Genomic DNA, 24,976 nt, shown 5'->3' with positions numbered 1-24,976 from the left:
TTCTGACACGAGCAAATTGTGATTCCTCCAAGAACCAGCTTTATTTCAGTTTGTTCAGCATCCAAACCCTTTAGTTGCTTGCTTGGTGTTCTGTATTCAGACTTTGATCCTCTGGCTCATTCATTTCCTTGAGACAGGACATTGCTGAACTATGGCACATCTGTGTACCACTCACCTCATCACTCCATGCTGCTCTACCAAGCGAGTTAAAATGGTAAAGTTCATAAGCGGGTGACAGCATGGTTCCACAGTTTCCAATTAATTAGTATTTGACATGAATTTTATTTTTATTCATTTTATTTAACATTTATAAAATGTAAGCCTAGCCTTAATTTTACACCACCCTTTCTCTGTTTTTGTATAATTTATATGCATACATATCCTTTCCTGTAAGTGATACAGGAAGATTAACTGTCATTTAAAAAATGGCAAAAATATGTAAATACATATATTTAAGCTGGACAAACATGTTACACTTTGGTACAGTAATACCTGAAACAGGCTCATAATTATGTGCTCGGTAAAAAATACAGGGCTCCTTTTACAAAGTCGCACTAGCAATTCTGGTGTGGCAAATTTGATGAAGCCCATTCTCATTTGCCACGCCAGAATCGCTAGCGTGGCTTTGTAAAAGGAGCCCAAAATTAGAATTATACATAACTAGGATGTGAGATATGTGGGACATCATAGATCCCTGCTTTCAGGTTCAAGGAAACATATTTTCCATCTAGGGAAAAGTACTTCCGTTTAGGCATAGGGCTTATGCTTTCCAGGGATTTTAGTTTGCCAAGCTTTAAAGCCCAATGGAAGTCCATAGCTACCGAGTGTGTTACTTTTGGGCTACAGCTGGTAGTTGCAACAAGCCACCAACCTCCATTGGTTCTGGACAGTTTTCATCCAAAGACCACAGAAATCGTTGTGCTCTTGCACAACACCTGCCAACAACAGCATGCCAAATTCAAGTTCTTGAAAATCAGAAGACCTAGCCATAAACACACAAACACGTACAAGTCTATCTTTGTTCAAAAAGCAACTTTGTTTGTCCCTTATATTAAAAGTCCAAGTATAGAAATTACATTTGGGAATGTTGTCTTTGACTTTTGGAAGCACTGCTGTCATACCACCTCATCCGATTCCAAACCATGCTCTTCGTAGAGAGCATCCAGTATGTCCAGCTGCCTCTCCATGGCAGGCAGGTAAAGATTAAGGTCTCTCTTTATTGCTTCACTGAACCCTTCTTTCTGAGCATCCTCCTCCCTTACAGTCAAAGCAGCCACAAAGTGTTCGTATGTTGGAGATGCCCTCAAAGCCAACTGCAAGAGGAATAAAACACGGAACTTTGGGTGAGTGTAGTCTAGCTTCAAAAGGCAGTTTAGAAATGCACAAGTCAAATTTAAATTAATATCCATTATATTACTTAATTTCTATGAATTTTGCTCCTCAGAGACTGGAGAATCTGGCAGTTTATATAGAAATGTACTGTTCTATGCAAAAAACCTTCCACTTGCAATACACTGGGCACTTCTAGCCTGAACATATCACATACATAAACTCTCATTCTGTATATGTCATTCATCTTTCCTTGCTTCATTAGAAAATCTAATTTATTATATGTTTTACTTTGATCCTGGTCTCTGTATTGTCTAGACATATTTAGTCCAAATTCCCACCCACAATTCACAATTCTGTCCAGCTGAAGGAGATTTTCTTTCAATCACTGGCCTGCATGTTTCACTCTATACAGTGAAACTATAACCTGATACTGTCCCTAAAGTAGAAGGACGTGGATGTAAACTACCCCAAGAAGAACAATGTGGGAAGAGACTGGAGCTCTTTCCTTTCTCTTTTGTTCTGCTGTCTCAACTTGCCTGAAAAAGCTGGACAAAGGCAAACACCTTGTTCCAAAATGAGTCATTGGAGCATGGGTACAAAGAGCGACTTGCCCAATGTCATACAAAGTCAGTGGCAAAGGAAAGTTTTAAACACATGTACTGGAGCAGCTTCTGAATTATAATCCAGTTCTATAACCAGGACCATCAGGGGACTAGAGGGTCATCAGGCAATGAGGCAGATAGTGGTTCCCCTCCAACAGGGTGGTGGTGGGGGAAACAGGTCATCTTTCAGAGGGTGCAAACATCCGTCCTCTGTGCTGAGTATCTGCATCATTAGAGGAGGACCGGCCAGTGGTAGAAGTAGGATCTCATGCAGCAAGCAGGAGCGTACACTTCCAGTTGGAAATAATCGTGACGCTCTCCTAGTGTGGCACCCATGGTAGGAGTCTGTCTTACCCACTCCTGCCCATTGCCCTGCTTTAAACACCAGACTCTTATTTCCCTCTTTTGACTGTTTACGAACCTCTCTATAAACAGAGCAGGTTTTCTTATTTTCTTGCCTCTGCTAAACAGCTTTACACAGGTTTAGCAATTCCTCCTCATGTCCCCCTTCTGTGTACCATTCTTTGAATATTTTCCATCATGAACAAATCATCTTTTCCCTGTCAAAGATCTTTACATCAGGATAGGATAGATAATTCCACCCCCTGGATTCCCTCAGGTTACTTCTGAGTCTATCCCCTTTGACCTTCATCCTATGCCCCCTCACTCCAGAACTTCCTTTCAATTGAAAGAGACTTACCTCCTGTGCATATATGTCACATAGGTATTTAAATGTCCCATCATATCTCCCGTCTCCTGCCTTTCTTCTGATGTATACATATTGAGTTCTTTAATTCTGTCCTCATATGTTTTATGGCAAAGACCACTGACCATTTTAGTAGCCACCCTCTGGACCAACTCCATCCTGTTTACATCTTTTTGAAGGTGAGGTCTCCAGAATTGTACACAATGTTCGAAATGAGGTCTTACCAGAGTCTTCTACAGGGGCATCATCACCTCTTTTTTCCTACTGGCCATTCCTTTTCCTATGCACCCAAGCATCCTTCTAGCTTTCACCGTCACCTTTTCTACCTGTTTGGACACCTTATGATCATCACATACAAACACACCCAAGTCCCGCTCCTCTTTCAAGCACAAAAGTTCTTCACCCCCTAAACTGTACTATTCTCTCGGGTTTTTGCAGCCCAACTGCATGACGCCCCATTTTTTAGCATTAAATCTAAGCTGCCAAATTCCAGACCATTCCTCTAGCTTCACTAAGTCCTTCCTCATGTTATCCACACTATCAGGGGTGTCTACACTACTGCAGATTTTGTAGATCCACAAAGAGGCAAACCTTACCAGACAGCCTTTCAGAAATACTGCTTACAAAAAAATGAAAAAGAACCAGCCCAAGAACTGAAAATTGATACCCCAGTGGTAACATCCTTGTCTTCAGAATGAGCTTCAATTACCACTATCCCCTATCGCCTTCCACTCAACCAGTTCCTAACCCAGTCGGTCACTTTAGGGCCCATACCGAGGGCACTCAGTTTATTTATTAGCTATGTGGAACCGTGTCAAAGGCTTTACTAAAATCTAAATACACCACCTCTAGCGCTCTCTCTTGATCCAACTCTGTGGTCATCAAGTCAAAGAAACTAATCAGATTTGTCTAACAAGATGGTCTCTAGTGAAACCATGTTACCTCGGGTCCTGTAATCCACTGGATTCAAAAAACTTTACCAGTCTCCATTTTAAAAGCATCACTTACTACAGAAGTTAGACTTACCGGCCTGTAGTTCCCAACCTCTTTAATTCTGTTTTAGTGGAGAGGGTCCACATCTGGTCTTCTCCAGTCCTCCGGGACCACTCCTGACTCTAGAGAAGCACTGAAGGTTTTGAGAACGTTCCAAACGGATTGCAATTCCAGGAGGTTGATATGATGTGTGTTTGCTCTTGTAGGGACCAAGAACCTTGTGTGTGTGTGGAAGGCATTGGACACCATCAACCACTGTAGAGAGTGGTGAAGTTGTGGAGTTATTTGAATTTGAGCGGACAGCGAGTCCATGGCTTCGGACCATTGAGATGAGAGTGTCCACTGAGGAATTTTGAAATGAAGATGAACCAATGGTGTTACACAGATTGTTGAGGCTATGTGACCGAGAAGGCAGAGCATCTGATGAGCAGATATATGAGCCGACTTGGATACCCATGTGGCGAGATTCAATATATTGTCTGCCCTCAGTTGAGGAAGGAATGCTCGACCCCGAGTTATACTGAGGAGAGCCCCTATGAATTCTAATGTCTGTACCGGATGAACATGTGATTTGGAGTAGTTGATGACAAACCATAGGATTTCCAGGAGTTTTATTGCTGAGCGCATGGAAGTGCTAGCAGAGTCCTGGGATGAACTGCATAGTATTTTAGATCGTGATCAAGTCACGCTAGTTGTCTTGTTAGATTTATCCGTCACTTTCGATTTAGTTAGCCATCTATTGCTCTTAAACAGACTACGGGAAACTGGCCTCTGCGGCTAAGTCCTTAGGTGGTTCAGCTCATGTCTTTCTGACTGATCATTTACTGTGCAGATCCCAGATTCATCTTCCTCTCAGCATTCTCTGCCTTACGGTGTGATGCAGGGCTCAGTTCTCTCCCCCGTGTTATTTAACATTTATCTCAACCCATTGGCTACTCTAATTCAGGATCACAACATTTGTTTTTTTCTTTTATGCAGATGACATTCTTTTGATTTATCCAACTTCATTCTTATCTCTGGCCCTTGGGCAATTCAATCTTGTTTGACAGATTGGGCTGGCTGGCATATCCACAATGAATATTCACGAAGGAGATTTGCATGCACTTCCTCCACTGTATGCCAAATCTCTCTCATAAATATTCATTGTGGATATCCTAAAAACCTGACTGGCTGGGGTGCCTCCAGGAACAGGTTTGGGAACCACTGACATAACCCATTAGTCTGGACTGGTCTGCTGCAATGACAATGAAAAGTATTTTTGATAGTTAAACAGTAAGGGGGTTGTTTACTAAAGCTTAGCTCGAGTTATCTGCAGCAGGGCCCATTTTATTCCTATGGGCCCTGCTGCAGATAACTCGAGTTAAGCTTTAGTAAACAACCCCCTAAATTTTTAATGCCAAACCATATAGAAAAATTGGTCTGATAATAATTAGACCAAAGAAGCAGTAAAGTTCCATATATGATGATCTTTAAAAAACTTTCGAAATAATTTGGAATACAGAGTTTAAGAGTGGGTTCATTTTGATACTACCTCTGTAAAATAGAAACCTTTTTGGACATCTCTCCTAGGCTCTAAGCATGTGCATTTGTTAGTGTGCATCCAGTTTCTTAGTGTACCTTAAATTCAGTGCATGCTAAATCGACTGAATGCATATAAAAACCTACAAATGTACATGTGTTAAGTTGATTAACACGCATCAAATAGTTCTAATGCATGTTAAAAAATGTATCAAAACAATGTATGAAACAAACTGAGTAACACTGAGGAAAAAAACCCTAGACAAACCAAAAATGAACCATAAATATTTGTCCTGTGCACATTCCAGGCCTGTTATAAAAACTGTAGCCTTGTCGAGGTAAAAATACATGCGCAGTGCCATTTTGTATATTCTTTTACTCATAAAGAGTAGAGGTGACCCTGGGAGTGGAGCAAGAGTCTTAAAAATGTATGTATGTTAAGTATCTTGAAAATTTTATGCAAACTAAATAGCAGCTGTAACAATGTGTAGATATTTCAGGTGTGATAATTTGACAGGAAAAAAGTAAGCATTTGTTTTCCCTTTCAAAAAACCGGTGTAACTTATGCAATGCACAAGTTATGCACCATTTACAAAACTATCCTCTAAGGTAGGGTTACCATATTTTGTCCTCTGAAAAAGAGGACACATGCCCCACCCCCTGCCCCACGTCACATATTCCCCTCCCCTGCCCCCCCATCATTTCCCCTCCCCTGGGTCACCTCCCCCCTCCTTACTTACTATCTACTGCCCTGGTGGTCTAGTGACCTCTACGGGGCTGGAAAGAGCCCCCTCTTTCCTGCCCGGAACTCTGTCCTTGCCCTGCATCCTGTTGCTGTGACGGTCTCGGGATTCAAAATGGCCGCCGAGAGTTGAAGTCTCACGAGGCCACTTCAACTCTCGGCGGCCATTTTGAATCCCGTCACTGCAACAGAATGCAGGGCAAGGCAGCGCTCAGAGCAGGAAAGAGGGGGCTCTTTCCTGCCCCGAAGAGGTCACTAGACCACCAGGGCAGTAGATAGTAAGTAAGGGGAGGAGAGGCTAGGATAGGCCCTCCGCCCGCCCATTTGTCCAGAAATCCCGACAAATGGGCGGACTGGCAAAACCCGTCCGGACGCCCGGACATGTCCTCAAAAAGAGGACATGTCCGGGTAAATCCGGACGTATGGTAACCCTACTCTAAGGGCCAGATGCACAAAAGTCCCCATAAAAACACCATCGCTTGAAGATCCTCGGTAAAAGTTACTGAGATGAAAACAGCGAGCGATTCTTGAAGGGAATCGCATGTAAAAGAGCTTCAAGAACTTTTAGAATGTAGTTCAAGCCAGCACATGCATAGGACAGTCAATCGCTAAGTGTGGCTGCTCTGCACATGCCAAGAATAGCCCTCCACAGCATTTCACAGATTTCATGCACCCATACAAGCTGAATGTATGAAAGCTGTGTGTAGCTTTTTTTTTTTCCAAACTTTTGCTGCCATACCTCAGGACAACCACCCTGGGGGAGGCGAGGCTGCCTGGTGCACTGGATCAGGAAAGCAGGGAGGGTACTGTGGAAACCGCCTTGGGGATCACAAGATGATGGTCTTTCTGTTCATGCACTCTGCTGTTTCCGAGGATCTGCAGTTGGATACACATCTCTCCTGACTAGTGGCCTGCCTGCCCAACTGTACTGTATTAATCCCAGTGGTGTCTGATAGCAGAGAAGCCAGGCTTGAGGTTGCACTGTGCGTCCACCATCACAAGAAGCAGGAGACGGAAAGCAGCAGAGCATGACCAGCCCAGAGATGTGTGATGCAGTGCAAGCACCAGTCCAGCCAGTGCACGAGAGGTGATCGCAGCTCTACAAGCTCCAGACCATGTTGATGTCTTATGCAGCAGCTGGGAGGAAATACCCAAGCACAGAGCAGTTTCTATGATAAACCCCCTCTCTTCTACAGCTTCCCCCACCGTCTAACGTACTTCTCCTATGCTCCACTGAGAGGCCACCATCATGCTATGGCAGCTCATGTAAAGATCTCCTCGTAAAAAGGTAGGTGTTTCTTTCTCTGCATTGCTCAAAAATGGCTGTGCATCTCTCGGAATGCACATTTGAATGATAATCAATTCATTTGTGTACGATTCCCATAGGCTGCTACCGCTAACGGAAAACAGCAGCAGAACCCCTTGTGCATTTCTCACTGAACATCGTGATCGCTAGAACAGCTGGAACCAGTTGAAAACGCAGGTTGCTGGCCCGGTAAGATTTGTGCATCTGCCCCTAAGTCACTGGACCAGCCCTCCAGAACCACTTCAAAATATGTTGATGGAAATACAGATTCAGGGACACACCTAGCCAGTCAGGTTTTCAGGACACCGATACCCACAATAAATTTGCATGTGATTAGATTTGCATGCCCTACCTCCATTGTATGCAAATTTATCTGACTGGCTAGGTGTGTCCCGAGGACTGGGTTGAGAATCCCTGCTCTGAATTATCATTCTGTTATTTACACAGAATCCCTGCTGTGTAAATGCTTAGAGAAAGTGGATATTACAGTTTCCCTGTGTATTCTCTTAAATCCAGGCTAAATCACATAGACATAAATCTGTCCAATCTGATAAAATAATTGCTTACCGCAAAAACGCCTCGCACCACCCAGCCATGATACTGCCGTAGTGTTCTACCATAAGCATTGTCTTAAAAGAAAATACAGAGAAAAATTAGATACCAGGTGTCCAAGATTCTGTTCTCCTAAATTATTCCAAATCTATTCAGTAACAGATTCAGAAGAGAACCGTTGAATTTCTTAGCTACAGATTTTCAGTTCTCTCAGCTTCTTTGGCGACTAATAAACAATTTTCTGACTTTTAGGAATTTGAATATTTAGTTGGGCGATGCCACTCAAATCCATCCGTGAATGATGTCAGGAAAAGTTTATAAGAGAGCAAATTAAGAGGGAATGTGTATGGCAAGTTAAATGTCACACACTATTAGCTGACATGCTGTGGTCCTCATTTACAGCGCTACCAAAGCCCAAAGATTCCTGTCCACCTGACAGTACCTCCCACCACCTAGTGCCCAAGATAAAAATTTAAGCCAGCAGCCAGGACCTTCTGCATCATCATACCACCGCTTTCCCCTCCTCCTGATGGGCTCATGGGCCAAGTTTAAAAAAAATATATAAACAAAATCACCCAAAATTAGCTGATGCCTATCTTTCTCCCTCCATCCACAATCCAGTAAGCCCACGCCAAAGAAAAACAGCAGCAGCAGCAGTTCCTCCTCTTTCCCCCTCCAACATAACAGGCAGAGAGGTGGGGTTGGGGAGCTGGGAGAAAATAGACTAGTGGAAAGATGGCAAGGAAAAGGAGGTAAAAACATTAAAATGGTAAAATATGAAAAGGGTGACTGAATTTAGAAGGGGGTGAAAGGGACAGGAAATGGTAGAAGACAGAAGGGCTGGATAGTTAGAATGGGAATGATTTGAGTGGGGTAGGGGTGGTCTGAAAGATGCAAAAGGCAACTATTGGGGGAGGAACAGGAAAATCAGCTAGGGGACAACGGATGACAGCCCCTAGAATAAGGAGAACTAAAGGGTAAAACAAGAATTAAGTATAACTACAAGTGGCTAGAAAGGTAGAAAGGATATTTCAGATGAAAGATAAAGATTAGCATCAGAGACAAATGTATGGGAGCAATTAAAGACAGGAGGAGAGAGAAAAAGAGGTAAAATAAAAAGGAGAGCTTGGGAATGGATTTAAAGACTAACCATGGAAAACTGGAAAAAGGACCAGAACAAATGTGATTAAAAAAATAAGTGTCCAGACAACAAAAGTAACCAAAAAGCATTGTATTTCCAGGTTAGTGACTAAAATATGTTAGCTTTGAAAATATGTGTAACTTTCCTGTGAATCCTGTACAACATTTTTGTTTACTTCTCTAGGATAGCATTTGAAGGAAATGGAAGGGATTTGAGTTTTTGAACCTGTTTTATTCAATAGTAGCTACAGAAGAATTACCCTGCATTAAGAGTCTGGCTTCAGATTTAGTCTATATATTTCTGTTTCTGACATGTGATCTTATTCTGTATTTAATCAGGGTCTGTCCGGGTTTTGTGTATGTGTGACAGCGGTGCAGTATTCTGCTAGCAAACAGCATCTATGCGATCTGTAGCCGGTTGGTTTGTTAAATTTTTCCAACAGGTGCTGTACTGGTGTTCTGGAGCCTGATCGTAATGTTTTTGACATCCTGCCTTTCCCCTAGGCAGGGCTATCGCTGTGCAAGGTCTGGAAGTTGTGGGGCCCTTTTACTAAGCTGTGTTAGGCGCTAATGCATGCCTAACACAGCTTAAAATGTCATGATGAGGAACGCGCTCAGGCATCCTGAGCTAACTGCCAAATCAGTGAGTGCTAACTACACAATAAAAATTTATTTTGAGAGAGCATCTCTGGAGCAGAGAGTGGGCATTCCTGCACTAAACAGCGCAGCTACATTACCGCGTGGTAATTGTTTAGTGTACACGTAGCATCTGAGCACTTACCCACCTACAAAATGAAATATGGTAAGTGCCATTAATATATTAAAAAAAACTGAAAAAGGCCACTTTATGGCTGCGGTAAAAACAGTCTTAGTATGCATGAAATACCCATGTAAGGGCACGCTAAAGCCACTTTTACCACAGCTTAGTAAAAGTGCCCCTTAACGTTTTCTTGGTATGGACAAATTGGCTAAGTAGGTTGGAGTATGGTTTTTGCACAGTTTTCAGTAATTATTTTGACTAGCACCACAGAAGTGAAGGTAAATACATCTATCACTTATTATGACATGCATATTATATTTCAGAAGATTTATTTTGAATTGTTAATAAGTACACAAGTACAAAAGCATTGCCATACTGGGACAGACCGAAGATCCATCAAGCCCAGTATCCTGTTTCCAACAGTGGCCAATACAGGTTACAAGTATCTGGCACGATTCCAAAACACTACAATACATTTTATGTTGCTTATCCTAGAAATAAGAAGGATTTTCCCCAAGGTCATTTTAATAATGGTCTATGGACTTTTCTTTTAGGAAGCCATCCAAACCTTTTTTTAAATCCCGCTAAGCTAACTGCTTTTACGACATTGTGAATTAATGAGGGGTTAATTATCCCCTAGATTCTGGCTGGTATTTATACAATTGTCTGGCAACGAATTCCAGAGTTTAATTACACATTGAGTGAAGAAATATTTTCTATGATTCGTTTTAAATTTACTACTTAGTAGATTCCTTGTGTGCCACCTAGCTCTAGTATTTTTGGAAAGAGTAAACAAGCGATTCACATCTACCCATTTCACTCCACTCATCATTTTATAGACCTCTATCATATCTCCCCTCCCCTCAGCCATCTTTTCTCCAAGCTGAACAGCCCTAGCCACTTTAGCCTTTCCTCACAGGGAAGTCGTCCTATCCCCTTTATCATTTTCATTCCCCTTCTCTGTACCTTTATATCTTTTTGGAGATGTGGTGACCAGAACTGCACACAATATTCGAAGTGCAGTCGCACCATGGAGCAACACACAGGCATTATAAAGGCCTCATTTTTGTTTTCCATTCCTTTCCCAATAATACCTAATGTTCTATTTGCTTTCTTAGCCACCGCTGCACACTGAGCAGATGGTTTCAACGTACAATCAACGATGCCACCTAGATCCCTTTCCTGGGAGCATTTGATGAAGTCCACTGCAGTGCCCCCTAGGGTGCCCAGTTGGTGTCCTGGCATGTCAGGGGGACCAGTGCAGTAGAAATGCTGGCTCCTCCCATGTCTAAATAGTTTGCATTTGGACGTTTTTGACTTGGACATCTTTGGTTTCAAAAATCACCAAAAGTCAAAGACGTCCAAATCCAAGCACTTCCAAATTTAAGGACGTCCTTGAGGGTATTTTCGAAACAAAAGATGGACGTCCATCTTTTTTTGAAAATACGGTTTTCCTCGCCTCCGGATTTGGACGTTTTACAAAGATGTCCAAATCCAAATTTAGATGTTTCTTTCGAAAATGCCCCTCCATGTGTCAAATAAAAATTAAACAAAAGATTGCAAATTAACACTGTCAACTGCTGAGCAAGATGTAAATAGGAACAACAAACAGTTTGAAATGTCTGTATGTGAATGCCATAAGCCTAACAAATAAAATGGGAGAGGTAGAATATATTACACTAAATGAAAAATTAGATATAATAGGCATCTCTGAGACCTGGTGGAAGGAGGATAACCAGTAGGACACTGTCATACCAGGGTACAAATTATATTGTAGTGCTAGAGTGGATTGAATTGGTGGAGGTGTAGCATTGTATGTTAAGGAGGGCCTTGAATCAAACAGATTGAAAACTCAGCAGGGAACAAAGAACATCTTGGAATCCTTATGGATTGAAATTGCTTGTGTAAAGGGGAAAAGGATAGTGATAAGAGTGTTCTACCATCCACCTGGCCAGGATGAACAGACAGATGTAGAAATGTTATCAGAAATTAGGGAGGCTAACAAACTGGGAAACACAATAATAATGGGTGATTTCAATTACCCTGATATTGACTAGGTAAATGTAACATCAGGGCATACTAGGGAGTTAAAATTCCTTGACGAAATCAAGGACTGCTTTATGAAGCAGCTGATACAGGAGCCAACAAGAGGAGGAAAAACTCTAGATCCAGTCCTTAGTGGAGCGCATGATCTGGTGCAGGAGATAATGGTGTTGGGGCCGCTTGATAACAGTGAGCATATTATTTAATATCTGTTCTGGAGTAAGTACACACAGGAAATCCAATATGTTCACTTTTATGTTCGCTTTTAACATCCAAAAAGGAGACTATGGTAAAATGAGAAGAACAATGGAAAAAAAAAACTTGGAGGAGCATCTGCGAAGGTCAAAAATTTACATCAGGTGTGGATACTGTTCAAAAACACTATCCTGGAAGCCCAGGCCAAATATATTCCATGTCTCACAAGCTCCACACTTCCCTCAGCCCCTGGGACACAGCTGAGTTACTTAGCTCTGACAGGAACTTCTCCAGTACTTAGCAACGGTTGCCAGAAAAAAACGGCTTCACCGACCTCTGTACTTCCTTCCAGGTTTCACCAGACACCTTTTCAGGGACCTTTTGTTGTGGGAAACCCAAAAATACCAGCCAGTTCTCTTCTTCTGCTCCATTCCCACGTACGTACGTAAGGGTGAGAACTTTAATCTTCTCCCTGGGGTGGGGCTCGGGAGCCCAGCCTGCTGGAATCACCCACTCTTTATGCTCCCCTCCCTCCAGCCTTAAAAGGATCTCCTCCTTCTTTCTTTTCACGGTTCCTAAGAGCAGATACCTTTGCACTCAGCATGCCGTGCCATTCCCCAGACTGCTGCAGCCTAAGGAAAATCCTTCCCGCTCAGGTGATTCCTCCCCAGCCACAGCTCTAAACCTCTCCTGCAGCCCCCTATGTGTGAAACTAGTAGGGAAAATTGCACTGGGGACACCAGGATAGTGACTTAGTCATCACAGTGTGTGTGGCAAGGGTGGAGGGAGTATACAAGGCTAAAGGTTGGAACAGTGGCGTTCCTAGGGGGGCTGACACCCGGGGCAGATCGCCCATGCGCCCCCGCCCCCCCGAGTGCAGCGCGGTGCCCCCCCCCAGCGAAAGAACCCCCGATCCCCCGGCGAAAGAACCCCCCCGCCGGGTGCACGCCGCTGGGGGAGTGGGGTGCTGCGCACCTGCCGGCTCTTCGTTTTCATGCTCCCTCTGCCCCGGAACAGGAAGTAACCTGTTCCAGGGCAAAGGGAGCATGAAAACGAAGAGCCGACAGGCGCACGGCACCCTCCCAGCGGCGTGCACCCGGGGCGGACCGCCCCCACCTTGGTACGCCACTGGGTTGGAAAGAGGATAATTAATAGGATATTTTCATACCACTGTACAAATTATATTGCAATGATAAGGTGGATCAAATTGGTGGAGGGGAAGGGTGTATGTTAGAGAGGGCCTCAAATCATTTGTTGAGTGAACTGGAAGAGGGCACAAAGCCCTGGTAAAACTCAGAAAACTGGAGAAAAGCAAAATACATGAAATGAAATGTCAAATTTTCTTAAATTCAGAATGTTATTTGGACTTGCACCAAATACTACAATAACCAGGTTTAGATGCCCCTCTTAATTTTAAAGATCCTGGTGCAAACGCAACATGACGCATAAAGAATGGAGGCATATGTCATGTTGGTTAGTGGCCATAAGATAAATGCAAGACTAGTGAAAGCTACCACTCAAGGGCATACACAGAATCCTATTTCTCAGAAGCTTAAGCACCATCACAATCCACACCTGCTTCTGTAGTCTCTAACTTGGGGTTCTACCACAAAGAGTCAATGTCCTCAAAGCCTGAATCCTGTAGGGTGGAGGCCTCAGAATAGCAGTCTTGATTAGCAACCATAAAGTCTAAAAGATATAGCACTGTGGCCTGTTTGACCTCTGATAACATTTTCTGCTACCACTGATCATACAGGCTTGAGTACTAAGTGCAGAGTTAAGCAGAATTGTGCAGCTGAAAGTGCATCAATATCTCCTATAAACCCTCAGGCAAGCGATAGGAAATGATGACAATGGCTGCGGCAATGATAAGAGGTTTACAAAGACATAATGGCAGATTAGTAGATAAGAGGTACTGAAAGGAAATCATAGATGAATCAGTTCACTGAAGATGGCAGCAGTCCTAGAATTTAGACATGCCAGTGCGTAACAAATTACAGATGCAATAGCAAGAGGCGGAGGTGGGGAGTGAAAAGTGGCATTTAGCAGAGGCAGAGAAAGAAGACTGCAGTGGTCTGCAAGTCAGGGCAGACCATTATGGCATTAGGGCAGACAGAGGGGGCAGCAATAATATGAGTGAACAGCTGCTAAAAATCATGGTGAAACCAATGCATCATTAAGACAAATTCAAAATTTAAAAAGGTGAATTGAGGAGGAGAGGTCTTTAATAGCAGTGAACCAAATACTAGTGCAGTTAAAAAAAAAGCAAGAAAGAAATCCAAATAAATAAATAAATAAATGTAAACATTAAGGGCCATATTTACTAAGCTGCATTAGTGTTTTTAGCGCACCTACACTTAGTACGCACACTAACCATGTAGGCGCCTATAAGGATATTGTAGGCACATACATGGTTAACATGCGTTAAAAACATTAACGCACCTATAACAATAAACAGGGCCCTAAGAGTTGTGGGGTATTGCTATATTGAAGAACAAAATTCTTTCATGCAGATAAAATATATATAAAGAAAACTACAAATATGTTGATCAACGGTGTAATAAAAGAAACATAGTAAAACCAGTATTTACTTACTTAAAGCTGTCTGAATATTTGTTTCCCCATTCTTCACTTCTGTCAAAAACACTTTCAAAAACTTTAACCCTCTGTCCAGAAAAAAAATAAATAAAACAAATTATTTTCAAAAATTACCCACCACTATGAAAAGAACACAGATTATGAATATAAGACCAAGGTAAGCCTTAATGAACAGTGACACAATAAATGACAGCAGATTTTAAAAATCTGCACGGTTAATCCAGTCCTGCACAACAAGGCAGCCAGAGCTCAACACTGGCATCATAACCAGGGCAGTTGGCAATTTGTCACCACACCTATCACATACAGACAACTCTATGTAATGCCACAATATCACAACACCATGCCAATAATCTGAAGAGTGGTTTTATTGTTATGGCTTCAGCACTGTCACATTCATTAATCGATAATGACCAGGGGCGTAGTCAGACCTCTGGGAGGGGGCCAGAGCCCGAGGTTGGGGGAACATTTTGAGTGCTGCCCCGCCGCCCCCCCCACCTCGCCTCACAAATACCTTTGCTGGCGGGGGTCCCCAACCCCCGCCAGCCGAAGCCTTCCTCAACACCAGCCTCCGGCGCAGCCGTGTTCGCTGCCTGCCCCCTGCTCATCTTTCTTCTTGTAATTCCTCTGCACACTTCTTGCAGAGATAGAAGAAAGAAGAGCAGGGGGCAGGCAGCGAACGCGGCTGCGCCGGAGGCCGGTGCTGAGGAAGGTTTCGGCTAGCGGGAGTTGGGGACCCCCGCCAGCCAAACCAAGGGCCCGGACGAAATTTGTGGTGGCCCCCCTTAGCTACACCTCTGATAATGACTAAACCAAGAATTCAACCATATTGCTAATTAACAACATTTTACTTTCTAATTTCAACCTTAAGATGTTTTCCCCTCCCCCACAGAGATACAGAACACCCACACTCATAGCACATAACTTTCTGAGAAGTTCTGAGAGAAGAGGACATTTCTCTGGTAAGGGAACACTATTTTGCTTTGTGCTTTGGGAACTTAAAGATTGGGGTTTAAAGGAGGAATTGTAGGTTAGTGATAGGCAAAATAAAAATATATAAAAAAACTAATTTTATCAACTAATCTCCATAGTCTTTTCCACTAAGTTTTAAAAACTTTGTACACAGATAGACTCTAGCAGGCACTGCAGGATCTAGTTTAGTCTTTAAAATCGAGCGTGGTACCGGAAGATTGGAGGGTGTCCTACGTAAAGCCGATTTTTTTAAAAGGTTCCAGAGGAGATCCGGGAAATTATAGACCGGTGAGTTTGATGTTGGTGCCGGGCAAAATGGTAGAGCCTATTATAAAGAACAAAATTACAGAGCATATTCAAAAGCATGGATTAATGAGACAAAGTCAACATGGATTTAGGGAAGGGAAATCTTGCCTCACTAATCTATTACATTTCTTTGAAGGGGTGAACAAATATATGGATAAAGGGGAGCCAGTTGATATTGTGTATCTGGATTTTCAGAAGGCATTTGACAAAGTACCTCATGAAAGACACCAGAGGAAATTGGAGAGTCATGGGATAGGAGGTAGTGTTCTATTGTGGATTAAAAACTGGTTAAAAGATAGAAAACAGGTAGGGTTATAAATGGTCAGTATTCTCAATGGAAAAGGGTAGATAGTGGGGTTCCCCAGGGGTCTGTGCTGGGACTGCTGCTTTTTAACATATTTATAAATGATCTAGAGATGGGAGTAACTAGTGAGGTAATTAAATTTGCTGATGAGACAAAGTTATTCAAAGTCGTTAAATCACGGAGGGATTGTGAAAAATTACAAGAGGACCTTACGAGACTGGTAGACTAAGAGGGGCATAATCGAACGCTAACGCCCATCTCCATGGGCGTCTATGTCCGAGAAGAGGTACGTGAAGGGGCGGGACAGACCGTATTTTCGAAAAAAAATGGCTGCCCATCTTTTTTTTCGATAATACGGTTTGTGCCCAGCAAATACATTGGAGTTGTGCGGATTTGAGCTGGGCGGTTTTGTTTTTCAGCGATAATGGAAACTGAAGGCGCCCAGCTCAAAAACAAACAAATCCAAGGCATTTGGTTGTGGGAGGGGCCGGGATTCGTAGTGCACTGGTCCCCCTGACATGCCAGGGCACCCTAGGGGGCACTTGTAACAATTAAAAAAAAACAGTCAAATACCTCCCAAGTCCATAGCTCCCTTTCTTTGGGTGCTGAGCCCCTCAAATCCTCCCCAAACCCACTGCCCACAACTCTACACCATTACCATAGCCCTAAGGGGTGAAGGGGGGCACCTACATGTGGGTACAGTGGGTTTTGGGGACAGTTTGGAGGGCTCCCATTTACCACCACAAGTGTAATAGGTAGGGGGGATGGGCCTGGGTCCACCTACCTGAAGTCCACTGCACCCACTAACAACTTCTCCAGGGACTTGCATATTGCTGTGATGGAGCTGGGTATGGCATTTGATGGTGGCATACAGGCTGGAAAAAAGTTGTTGTTTTTTTGGTGGGAGGGTGTTAGTGGCCACTGGGGGAGTCAGGGGTGGTCATCCCCGATTCCCTCCAGTGGTCATCTGGTCTTTTAGGGCACTTTTTTGGGACTTGTTCGTGAAAAAAAAGGGGCCAAAAAGTGACCTAAATTCGCGCTAAAAACGCCTTTGTTTTTTTGATTATCGGCCGATGGCACCCATCTCTCCTCAGCCAATAAACACACCCCAGTCCCGCCTTCACCACGCCTCCGACACCCCCCCGTCAACTTTGTTCGTTCCTGCAATGGAGTGCAGTTGAAGACGCCCAAAATCGGCTTTCGATTATACCGATTTGGTCGCCTTTGCGAGATGGGTGCCTATCTCCTGGTTTAGATCGAAACCTGGGGGCCTATCACTTTCGAAAATAAGGCTATAAGCGTCTAAATGGCAGATGACGTTTAATGTGAGCAAGTGCAAAGTGATGCATGTGGGAAAGAGGAACCCGAATTATAGCTACGTAATGCAAGGTTCCACATTAGGAGTCACGGACCAAGAAAGGGATCTAGGTGTTGTTGTTGATGATACATTGAAACCTTCTGCTCAGTGTGCTGCTGCGGCTAAGAAAGCAAATAGAATGTTAGGTATTATTAGGAAAGGAATGGAAAACAAAAATGAGGATGTTATATTGCCTTTGTATCGCACCATGGTGCGACCGCACCTCGAATATTGTGTTAAATTCTGGTCGCCGCATCTCAAAAAAAGATATAGTGGAATTAGAAAAAGTGCAGAGAAGGGCAACGAAAATGATAAAGGAGATGGGACGACTTCCCTATGAGGAAAGGCTAAAGTGGCTAGGGCTATTCAGCTTAGAGAAAAAGTTGCTGAGGGAAGATATGATAGAGGTCTATAAAACAATGAGTGGAGTGGAACGGGTAGATGTAAAGCGTCTGTTTACGCTTTCCAAAATACTAGGACTAGGGGGCATGCGATGAAGCTACAATGTAGTAAATTTCAAACGAATCATAGAAAATATTTCTTCACTCAAAGTGTAATTAAACTCTGGAATTTGTTGCCAGAGAATGTAGTAAAGGTGGTTAGCTTAGCAGAGTTTAAAAAAGGGTTGGAAGGCTTCCTAAAGAAAAAGTCCATAGACCATTATTAAATGGACTTGGGGAGAATCCACTATTTCTGGGATTAGTAGTATAGAATGTTTTGTACTTTTTTTGGGACCTTGCCAGGTATTTGTGACCTGGATTGGCCACTATTGGAAACAGGATGCTGGGCATGATGGACCTCTGGTCTCTCCCAGTAAGGCAATACTTATGTACATGATATAAATGTGATATAAATACCTATGCTTGATCCTGACCTGTCTTTGCCATTAATGGGACAGACCATAGAAGTCTGCTCGGCAGTGGCCATACTTCTCACTTACTGAGGAGTGGCGTGGCCTAGTGGTTAGGGTGGTGGACTCTGGTCCTGGGGAACTGAGTTCGATTCCCACTTCAGGCACAGGCAGCTCCTTGTAACTCTGGGCAAGTCACTTAACCTTCCATTGCCCCAGGTACAAATAAGTACCTGTATACAATATGTAAGCCGCATTGAGCCTGCCATGAGTGGGAAAGCGCGGGGTACAAAAGTAACAAAACAAACAAAAAAAGTAGCTCAGCACCACTCCTGCCCATCACAACACGTCAGCCAGGAGGTCCTTTAAGTTTTGTTTTGATTTCATCCTCTTTCCATATAGGGATCCTGGGAGTCTTTCTATGCATTTTTGATTTCTGTTGCTGTTTTTGTCTCCACCTCCTTCAATGGGAGGCTATTCCAGGCATGTGCCACCCTTTCTGTGAAAATTTCCTGATATTGCTCTTAAGTCTACCACCCTGTAACCTCAGTTCATGTCCTCTAGTTATACTGCTTCCCTGTCCCTGTTCATAAATTAATATCTTTCAAATATTTACACATCTATTGTATCTCCTCTATTCCTAGTCTTACCAAATTCTGCTATAGGTTACTGTACTCTCTCTGCCCTCCCCCCCCCCACATATATTAATGCTAAGTTGGACCACAAAGGCAAATATTACCCTATTATTCTGTGATTACTATACAGAAAATTCTTAACGTTGAAAAGTTAGCAGTTAGTCACAACTGAAAAGGACAAGAGTAAGTCTTGCTTTTAAACAACTGACTACTAAGAAGGAATGAGCAAAAAAACCTTTTTGAAATCATGAAACTATACTGAAATATGAAAACCAAAATATGAAAGAGATCATTTTAGAAAGGCTGAATGGCCTTGACACTTGTGAACAGAATAGCATGCATATATAAATACCAGTTTTACAATGTTGTGTAGATACCACAGGGCGCATAGGTTTGAAAAGGGTGTGTTCTGAACAAATTTCACATTTTCTAAAGCAACATACATTTTTTAAACCATTCCTGTTGGCATTTGTACCTGTTGTAAGGCAGGCTTAAGCACCAGCTGTCTGCTCATCTGGACCTAGAGTCTCCACCAGTGATTCAGGGGGAACTGTGCTTACCTCAGTGGGTCTAACTCCACCTCAAAAATTCAAAGTCCTTTCATTTGGCTCTTTAGTTGGTTCCTTGTGTATGTGTAGTTCTGTAAAATCTGGCACTTACATATGGTAACGGTGGCAAAGATGAGTATTTTGCAAGCTCAGCAGATGAGTATTTTGCAAGCTCAGTAGTTACCAGAGCTTACACGTGTCAAGCCCCAAGTGAGGCTGCTTTCTCTTTGAATGTGAATTACTCTGAAATGGTTGTTGCCTCTAAAGGCAGCAGCAGCAAACACATATATATTTGCCAATGTCCTCATACATATTTCACAGAAGACTCCATGTTCAGTAGAGGCTTTTGTAAAATACTCATGGAATTGTGAATGTCCTGACATGGATGTCTGTCTCAATTCCTACCTAGATATCCTTTGCAAACTGGGCCTTCACATCTTATACAACACTACTATGCAACCTTGCTATGCTTTCAATAATATTGTAAGAATGCATAGAGGGGCTGATGCAGTAAGCTTGCATTAGAGCGTGTGCAAAATTTTAGCTCCCAAATGCTAAAGTATAAGCAAATAGCATGCAAATTACAGTTGTATTAAAAGTGCCCAATGTAAAAAAAAAACAAAAACTAAGAAACAAACAAAAAACACACAGCGCACACCACCATGTTAATATGCAGCTATTTGCTGTGATGAAGGGTAAAAATCAGTCAGTGGATGAGCAGGGATTTGATTTGGAGGGGGGAGAGCCAAAGCCCATGAGACTCCATGTCCCCTCTCTCCACCATCCATACAGCCCAAAATTATTCCTGGTGGTCTAATGCCCCACCCCTCCCACAACACCCAAACTAAAATCTTTGGTGGTCTAGAAGACCTCACTTCTCCCATGGGCCTCCCCATAATTAAAACCTCTGGTCATCTAGTAGATCCCTCCCCTCCTGGGGGCTCCCCCCCCAGGCAACTTTAAGATGGGCCTCCAGACCATCTTGCAAAATGGCAGCACCTGATCCCATTAATTCATTATTTGGTAGATAAGGCAAGAACTCCCTTATTCGGCAGACTAACCCTGCACAGTGTATCCCAAGATGCATAATAGTGTTGGCTGACCCTGCATGAGGTGAGATGTTGGCGTGGAGGCAGGAGCAAATGGCCATCACTCATACCTCCCCATCTTAAAGGTGTGTGGGGGGGGGGAGGGTTTCCATTTGTGGGCATCAAGAATGTTTTATGAGTAGGGGGTCCTGGGGCAAAACACTCTTACATATGACACAGACATCATGGATTTCTGTCAGCACTCAATAAAGGTCTTTTTCAAGACCGGCTTATTTTATTGTTACTCAAGTACTCAGCATATAGCAGTCTTTATACACCTAACCAGTTGCAAAGACTCCTGAAGCAGGCCTGTGGCTGAAACACAATACTGAGTCAAGTCTCCAAACAATAAACTTGTTCTAAGAAGCTTTACATCGTTGTCCTTGTCTCTTGAGTTCATGGTCTACTTCCCACTGTCTATTACTGTTGTGTAACTGCTGTGGGATTCAGCATTCTTCTACCTTAGTGGATTTTTTTTCTCGAGGGAAGAGAGGATTTCCCATGATTCTTGTGCTTCTCTCATGATTCTTTCTGCAAAATCTGCCAATTTTGATTGCTTTTGGAAGCAGAAGAAAGCCCATGCAAGCCCTTAAGCTCTGGTCGTGAGATATAGCAGACCCAAATGAAAGCGCACATGTTGGCGTCGGTTTCCTGCGTCTAAATTTAAAGCATCCATGCTAAAAAAAAAAATAATAATTAAAAATGCCCAAAGTGAAAACACACATTGGCATCTAAATTTAAAGCATCCATGCTAAAAAAAGAAATGAAAAATGCCCAAAGTGAAGACACACATTGACTTCTGTTTCCTGCATCTAAATAGAAGAGTCCAAGCTGAAAAAAAAATTAAGCACACTTATATTTATGCCGCAGAAGACAGACCTCAATGTGTGCTTACGTTCGGGTTTTACCAGGTACATGTGAACGGGAGCTGAGCTTACCACAGAACTCTTCTGCGCATGCGACAAGCACAATCCTCTCATGCCAAAACACAATTCTCCTACCAAACTTCCTAATGCTCAACACTATAAGCGAGCCTATATTTGCATCTTTTTAGCGTTGAGCATTGGGGCGTTGTTCTACTGTGCTGTTCTGGTGGTATTTTTACAGTGCTATTTGCAATAGCGCCGGAGTTTTGAGCATTGAGACCTCACTGTCAGCCTTCTGGAGCTCAATTTTAAACTGGTTTCAGCTGAATGGCTGCTTTACCCTATTAGCTGCAAGACAGTCAGAATCATTTTCTCCTACACTGGATTCTGAGGGGTCCTGGCTTTGTCAGTATCTCAAGGCAGCCAATTATCCTCTTTTCCAAGGCAAAATCCAAGGTTTCCTCCTGAAAGAAAATCCTTCTATCACCGTCCTCTCTTTGCTGCCTGCTGGATCCTGTCTCTTCAATCAACTGCTCCAGAAAAGAGGTTTTGCACTCCTGACTGGCCGGCAGACACTCTGAACAATAACGGCTCCCTAATTTTCTCCCAGAAAGTAGGTGGTTATTGGCCAAAGGCTGAAGAAGCTAGTCATTAGCTCTGGTAAGACCAGCAAAGTGGAATCTTGTCTCTCTCAGCCTTGAAGAACGGAAAATAAAACTCCCTGCTGCTGTGCTGATAATTAGAAGGAAACAAAAATCCAATACTGCAGTTATTTGCCATGGGCTACAAATTCAAAGCAACTTACCCAGATAATGGCCACTGCTGTCTGGATAAATAGTTTAGAAGGGCCCATCTGCTGATATTCAGCAGCACTATCCAGGCAGTGCTGCTGAATTTCACTGAAGACTGTCTCAGTACTATACAGAGAGTGAAGAGCAGTATGGATGCAGAAAGAAGGTAGTGCCAGATAAATTTAGAGCACCACAAAGGGCTATCTTAACTTTTTTATTTATTTATTGGGATTTATTAACCACCTTTATGAAGAGATTCACCCAAGGTGGTATACAGTAGGTACAGTTTAATATCAAACTTACAATTCTGTTAACAGCATAACAATAGTAAAATGTACAAATATAAAAACAGCAAATTGAAACCTAATAATAAGACTACCATGAAACAGGATCAAAAATATACACATTTAACAGCACTGAATTTTATCTGGTTAGCTATCCAGTTAGCAGACTGAATATCACAGAGCTGATCACCACTGAATTCAGAGACTTGGCATCGGCCACTATCTGATTACCAGTGCTGAATATCTGGATTTCTTTTTCGAAGCCATGGCAGCCAACATTTAAGAAAAACGCCAGCCACTACGGCTGAATATGGCACATACAACCTCATATGCAGCTAACAATGTCTGGGCTTAAAGAGAGCAGGCTGTTTGAATGCTCCCTGTCCCACTTGCAGGCACACTGCCCCACATTCATATCCACAAAGACCACAGTCTCTCTGCTCACACTCAACCACTTCAGCAAAGCAAACTCTCTGTTGCTCTGGTCACCTGCAGTCCATCAGTATGTGTTACAAGTAAAAGCAAATAACCAAACAAAAAAAAAAACAAAACAACCCACTCATCCCCTGTACTGGGGATCAGAAGCAGGAAAGACAATGAAGTCAATACTGTGTAAAAGTTATCACCAATAACACTACACAGCAGTACGAGATAAAGGCACAGGAAATATGGATAACTTAAAATATTTCTTGGCTATTCTGAACTACTACTTTAGCAATACTTAGGGACCCTTTTACTACAGTGTGCTAAGCAATGCGTGAATAAGTGGGCATGGATTCCACATTGCAGCTCGCACGGATGTGCACACTGCCTTTTCGAAAAAGAAGCTGGTGAGTGCATTTGCACTGCCAGCAAACTTGCTGCATGTTAAAATTCCTTTGCAGTTAGTGTATGAGAACATGCTGGGAATACTGCCAACTGCACACAGCTTTTGCACTTTACTGCATGGCATTTGCCCACATTATCATGCAATAAATACAAATCTTTACCACTTTACCTCTTTATAATAGTCCCTCAACTTAAAAGCCATTAGCAGAGTAGGTTAAAAAATGTAGTTTACCTTCTTAGCCACAGGAGGGCCTCAGTGGCAGAGTTCCGCACTTGAGCCACATTCGTATTCACTTCATGAAGCACTATCCTCTGAAGAGTGGTCAGCTCTCCTTTGTTACTTATAAATTTCTGATTGATTTTCTAAAAGGAAAAGTAAATACTTGAAAAGCTGGAAGCATGAAAACGTTTACAGCTAGTAACCTTCATTCCATTCCACATACGTTCAAATCAAACAGCTTTCTACTGAAATACTGCATCAGAAGGTATAACAAACCTCTATTTAAAAGCAGCAGTGCTTCTTACCCGCTTTGTTTTGACAGAGGTCTAGAGTGATTTCTACTACAATGTAGGTAATCCAGTATATTCCTTCCTGTCCATATTTTTAAAACCGTCACTGGCTAAATATTGACCAGTTAGATTTTTACAAGCAAAAGTTTGGTTTTTGGAGGGGAGGAGGAAAGAGCATCTACACCACAGCTTCCCAAGCTGTGGGTCCTGAACCCAACTGGGGTTGTGAAACCCACATTTGGGGTCGCAACCTGGGCAGGCACTCCACAGAGATGCCTTCTGCCTGGGCGTGTTTGAGAAGTACCAGTCTGTACCTTACAGCCACTTTTGCAAAAGATCAGAGGCTCCTGCAGCAGTGAGCAACCCTCATCTTCTATCAGTTCTGAAACAAGGGTCAAGAAACCAAACCCAAATATATGCTTACACATACATACCAGCTAATGCGTCAAGTATATCCAAGGGGACTAATATGGCTTATGTTTCTTTGAATATTGCTGCTGTACCTTTACAACATTTTATGTAAGTACTGCACATTAAAATGTCAAAATCCTCCTCCTATCCAAAACAAAATTAAGCTTTTTCCTGTCCTTTTACTTTTAAGCTGCCTCCTTGATATCGATGCTGCCCCTTTTTTTCCAGTGTTCTTTGAATACTGTTGCTGGCTTTAAAGCTTATTTTGTAAATATTGCCAAAGTGCATGTTGTTATTTAAATTCTCACCCATCCTCCCCAATAGCAGCTTTTCATAAAAGTCTACCAAGAGCAGAGGCCTGATGTTGCTCAGCTGCTAACAGTTGGTCTCCATTTTCATAAACATCCCCAATTAAACTCAGCCATTACATCCACAGTCCTTAGCCAAGGACCACAAACTGTGTCTCTTTCAGGACTAGGCAAGTGTGGACCCTGGATTAGGTCACTGAATGGTGACAGAAACACTCTCCTCTTTCCTTGCTGATTCACCCATTTAAGTGGAATAAATTCCCTCCCCCCCCCCCCCCCCCCCCCCCGATATTCAAAATTATTTAACATTCCAGGAACAGATCCTGGCCGGTTAAATAGAGTTTAAAGGGGTTTTTTTACAAAGCTGTGCCAGAACTAAATGCTAGAGATGCCCATATGGGCATCTCTAGCATTTAGCGCACGCATATTTA

At 42.8% G+C, this 24,976-nt stretch overlaps 1 protein-coding gene across 1 annotated transcript in view; it reads right to left on the bottom strand.

Annotated features, from left to right (window-relative positions):
• Positions 1–326: 326 nt before the first annotated feature.
• Positions 327–24,976, bottom strand: part of PLEKHA8 (pleckstrin homology domain containing A8) — a 123,415-nt gene continuing 98,765 nt past the window's right edge. Inside the window, 4 exon segments of the mRNA XM_030202538.1 lie at positions 327–1,313; positions 7,767–7,828; positions 14,485–14,555; positions 23,549–23,679. Of these exon segments, the coding sequence (XP_030058398.1) occupies positions 1,116–1,313; positions 7,767–7,828; positions 14,485–14,555; positions 23,549–23,679 (462 nt within the window). The 3' untranslated portion in view covers positions 327–1,115.

This window comes from Microcaecilia unicolor, chromosome 1 (assembly GCF_901765095.1).
Source record: "Microcaecilia unicolor chromosome 1, aMicUni1.1, whole genome shotgun sequence".
Taxonomy (NCBI): domain Eukaryota; kingdom Metazoa; phylum Chordata; class Amphibia; order Gymnophiona; family Siphonopidae; genus Microcaecilia; species Microcaecilia unicolor.
This window is presented reverse-complemented; position numbering and strand designations above follow the sequence as displayed.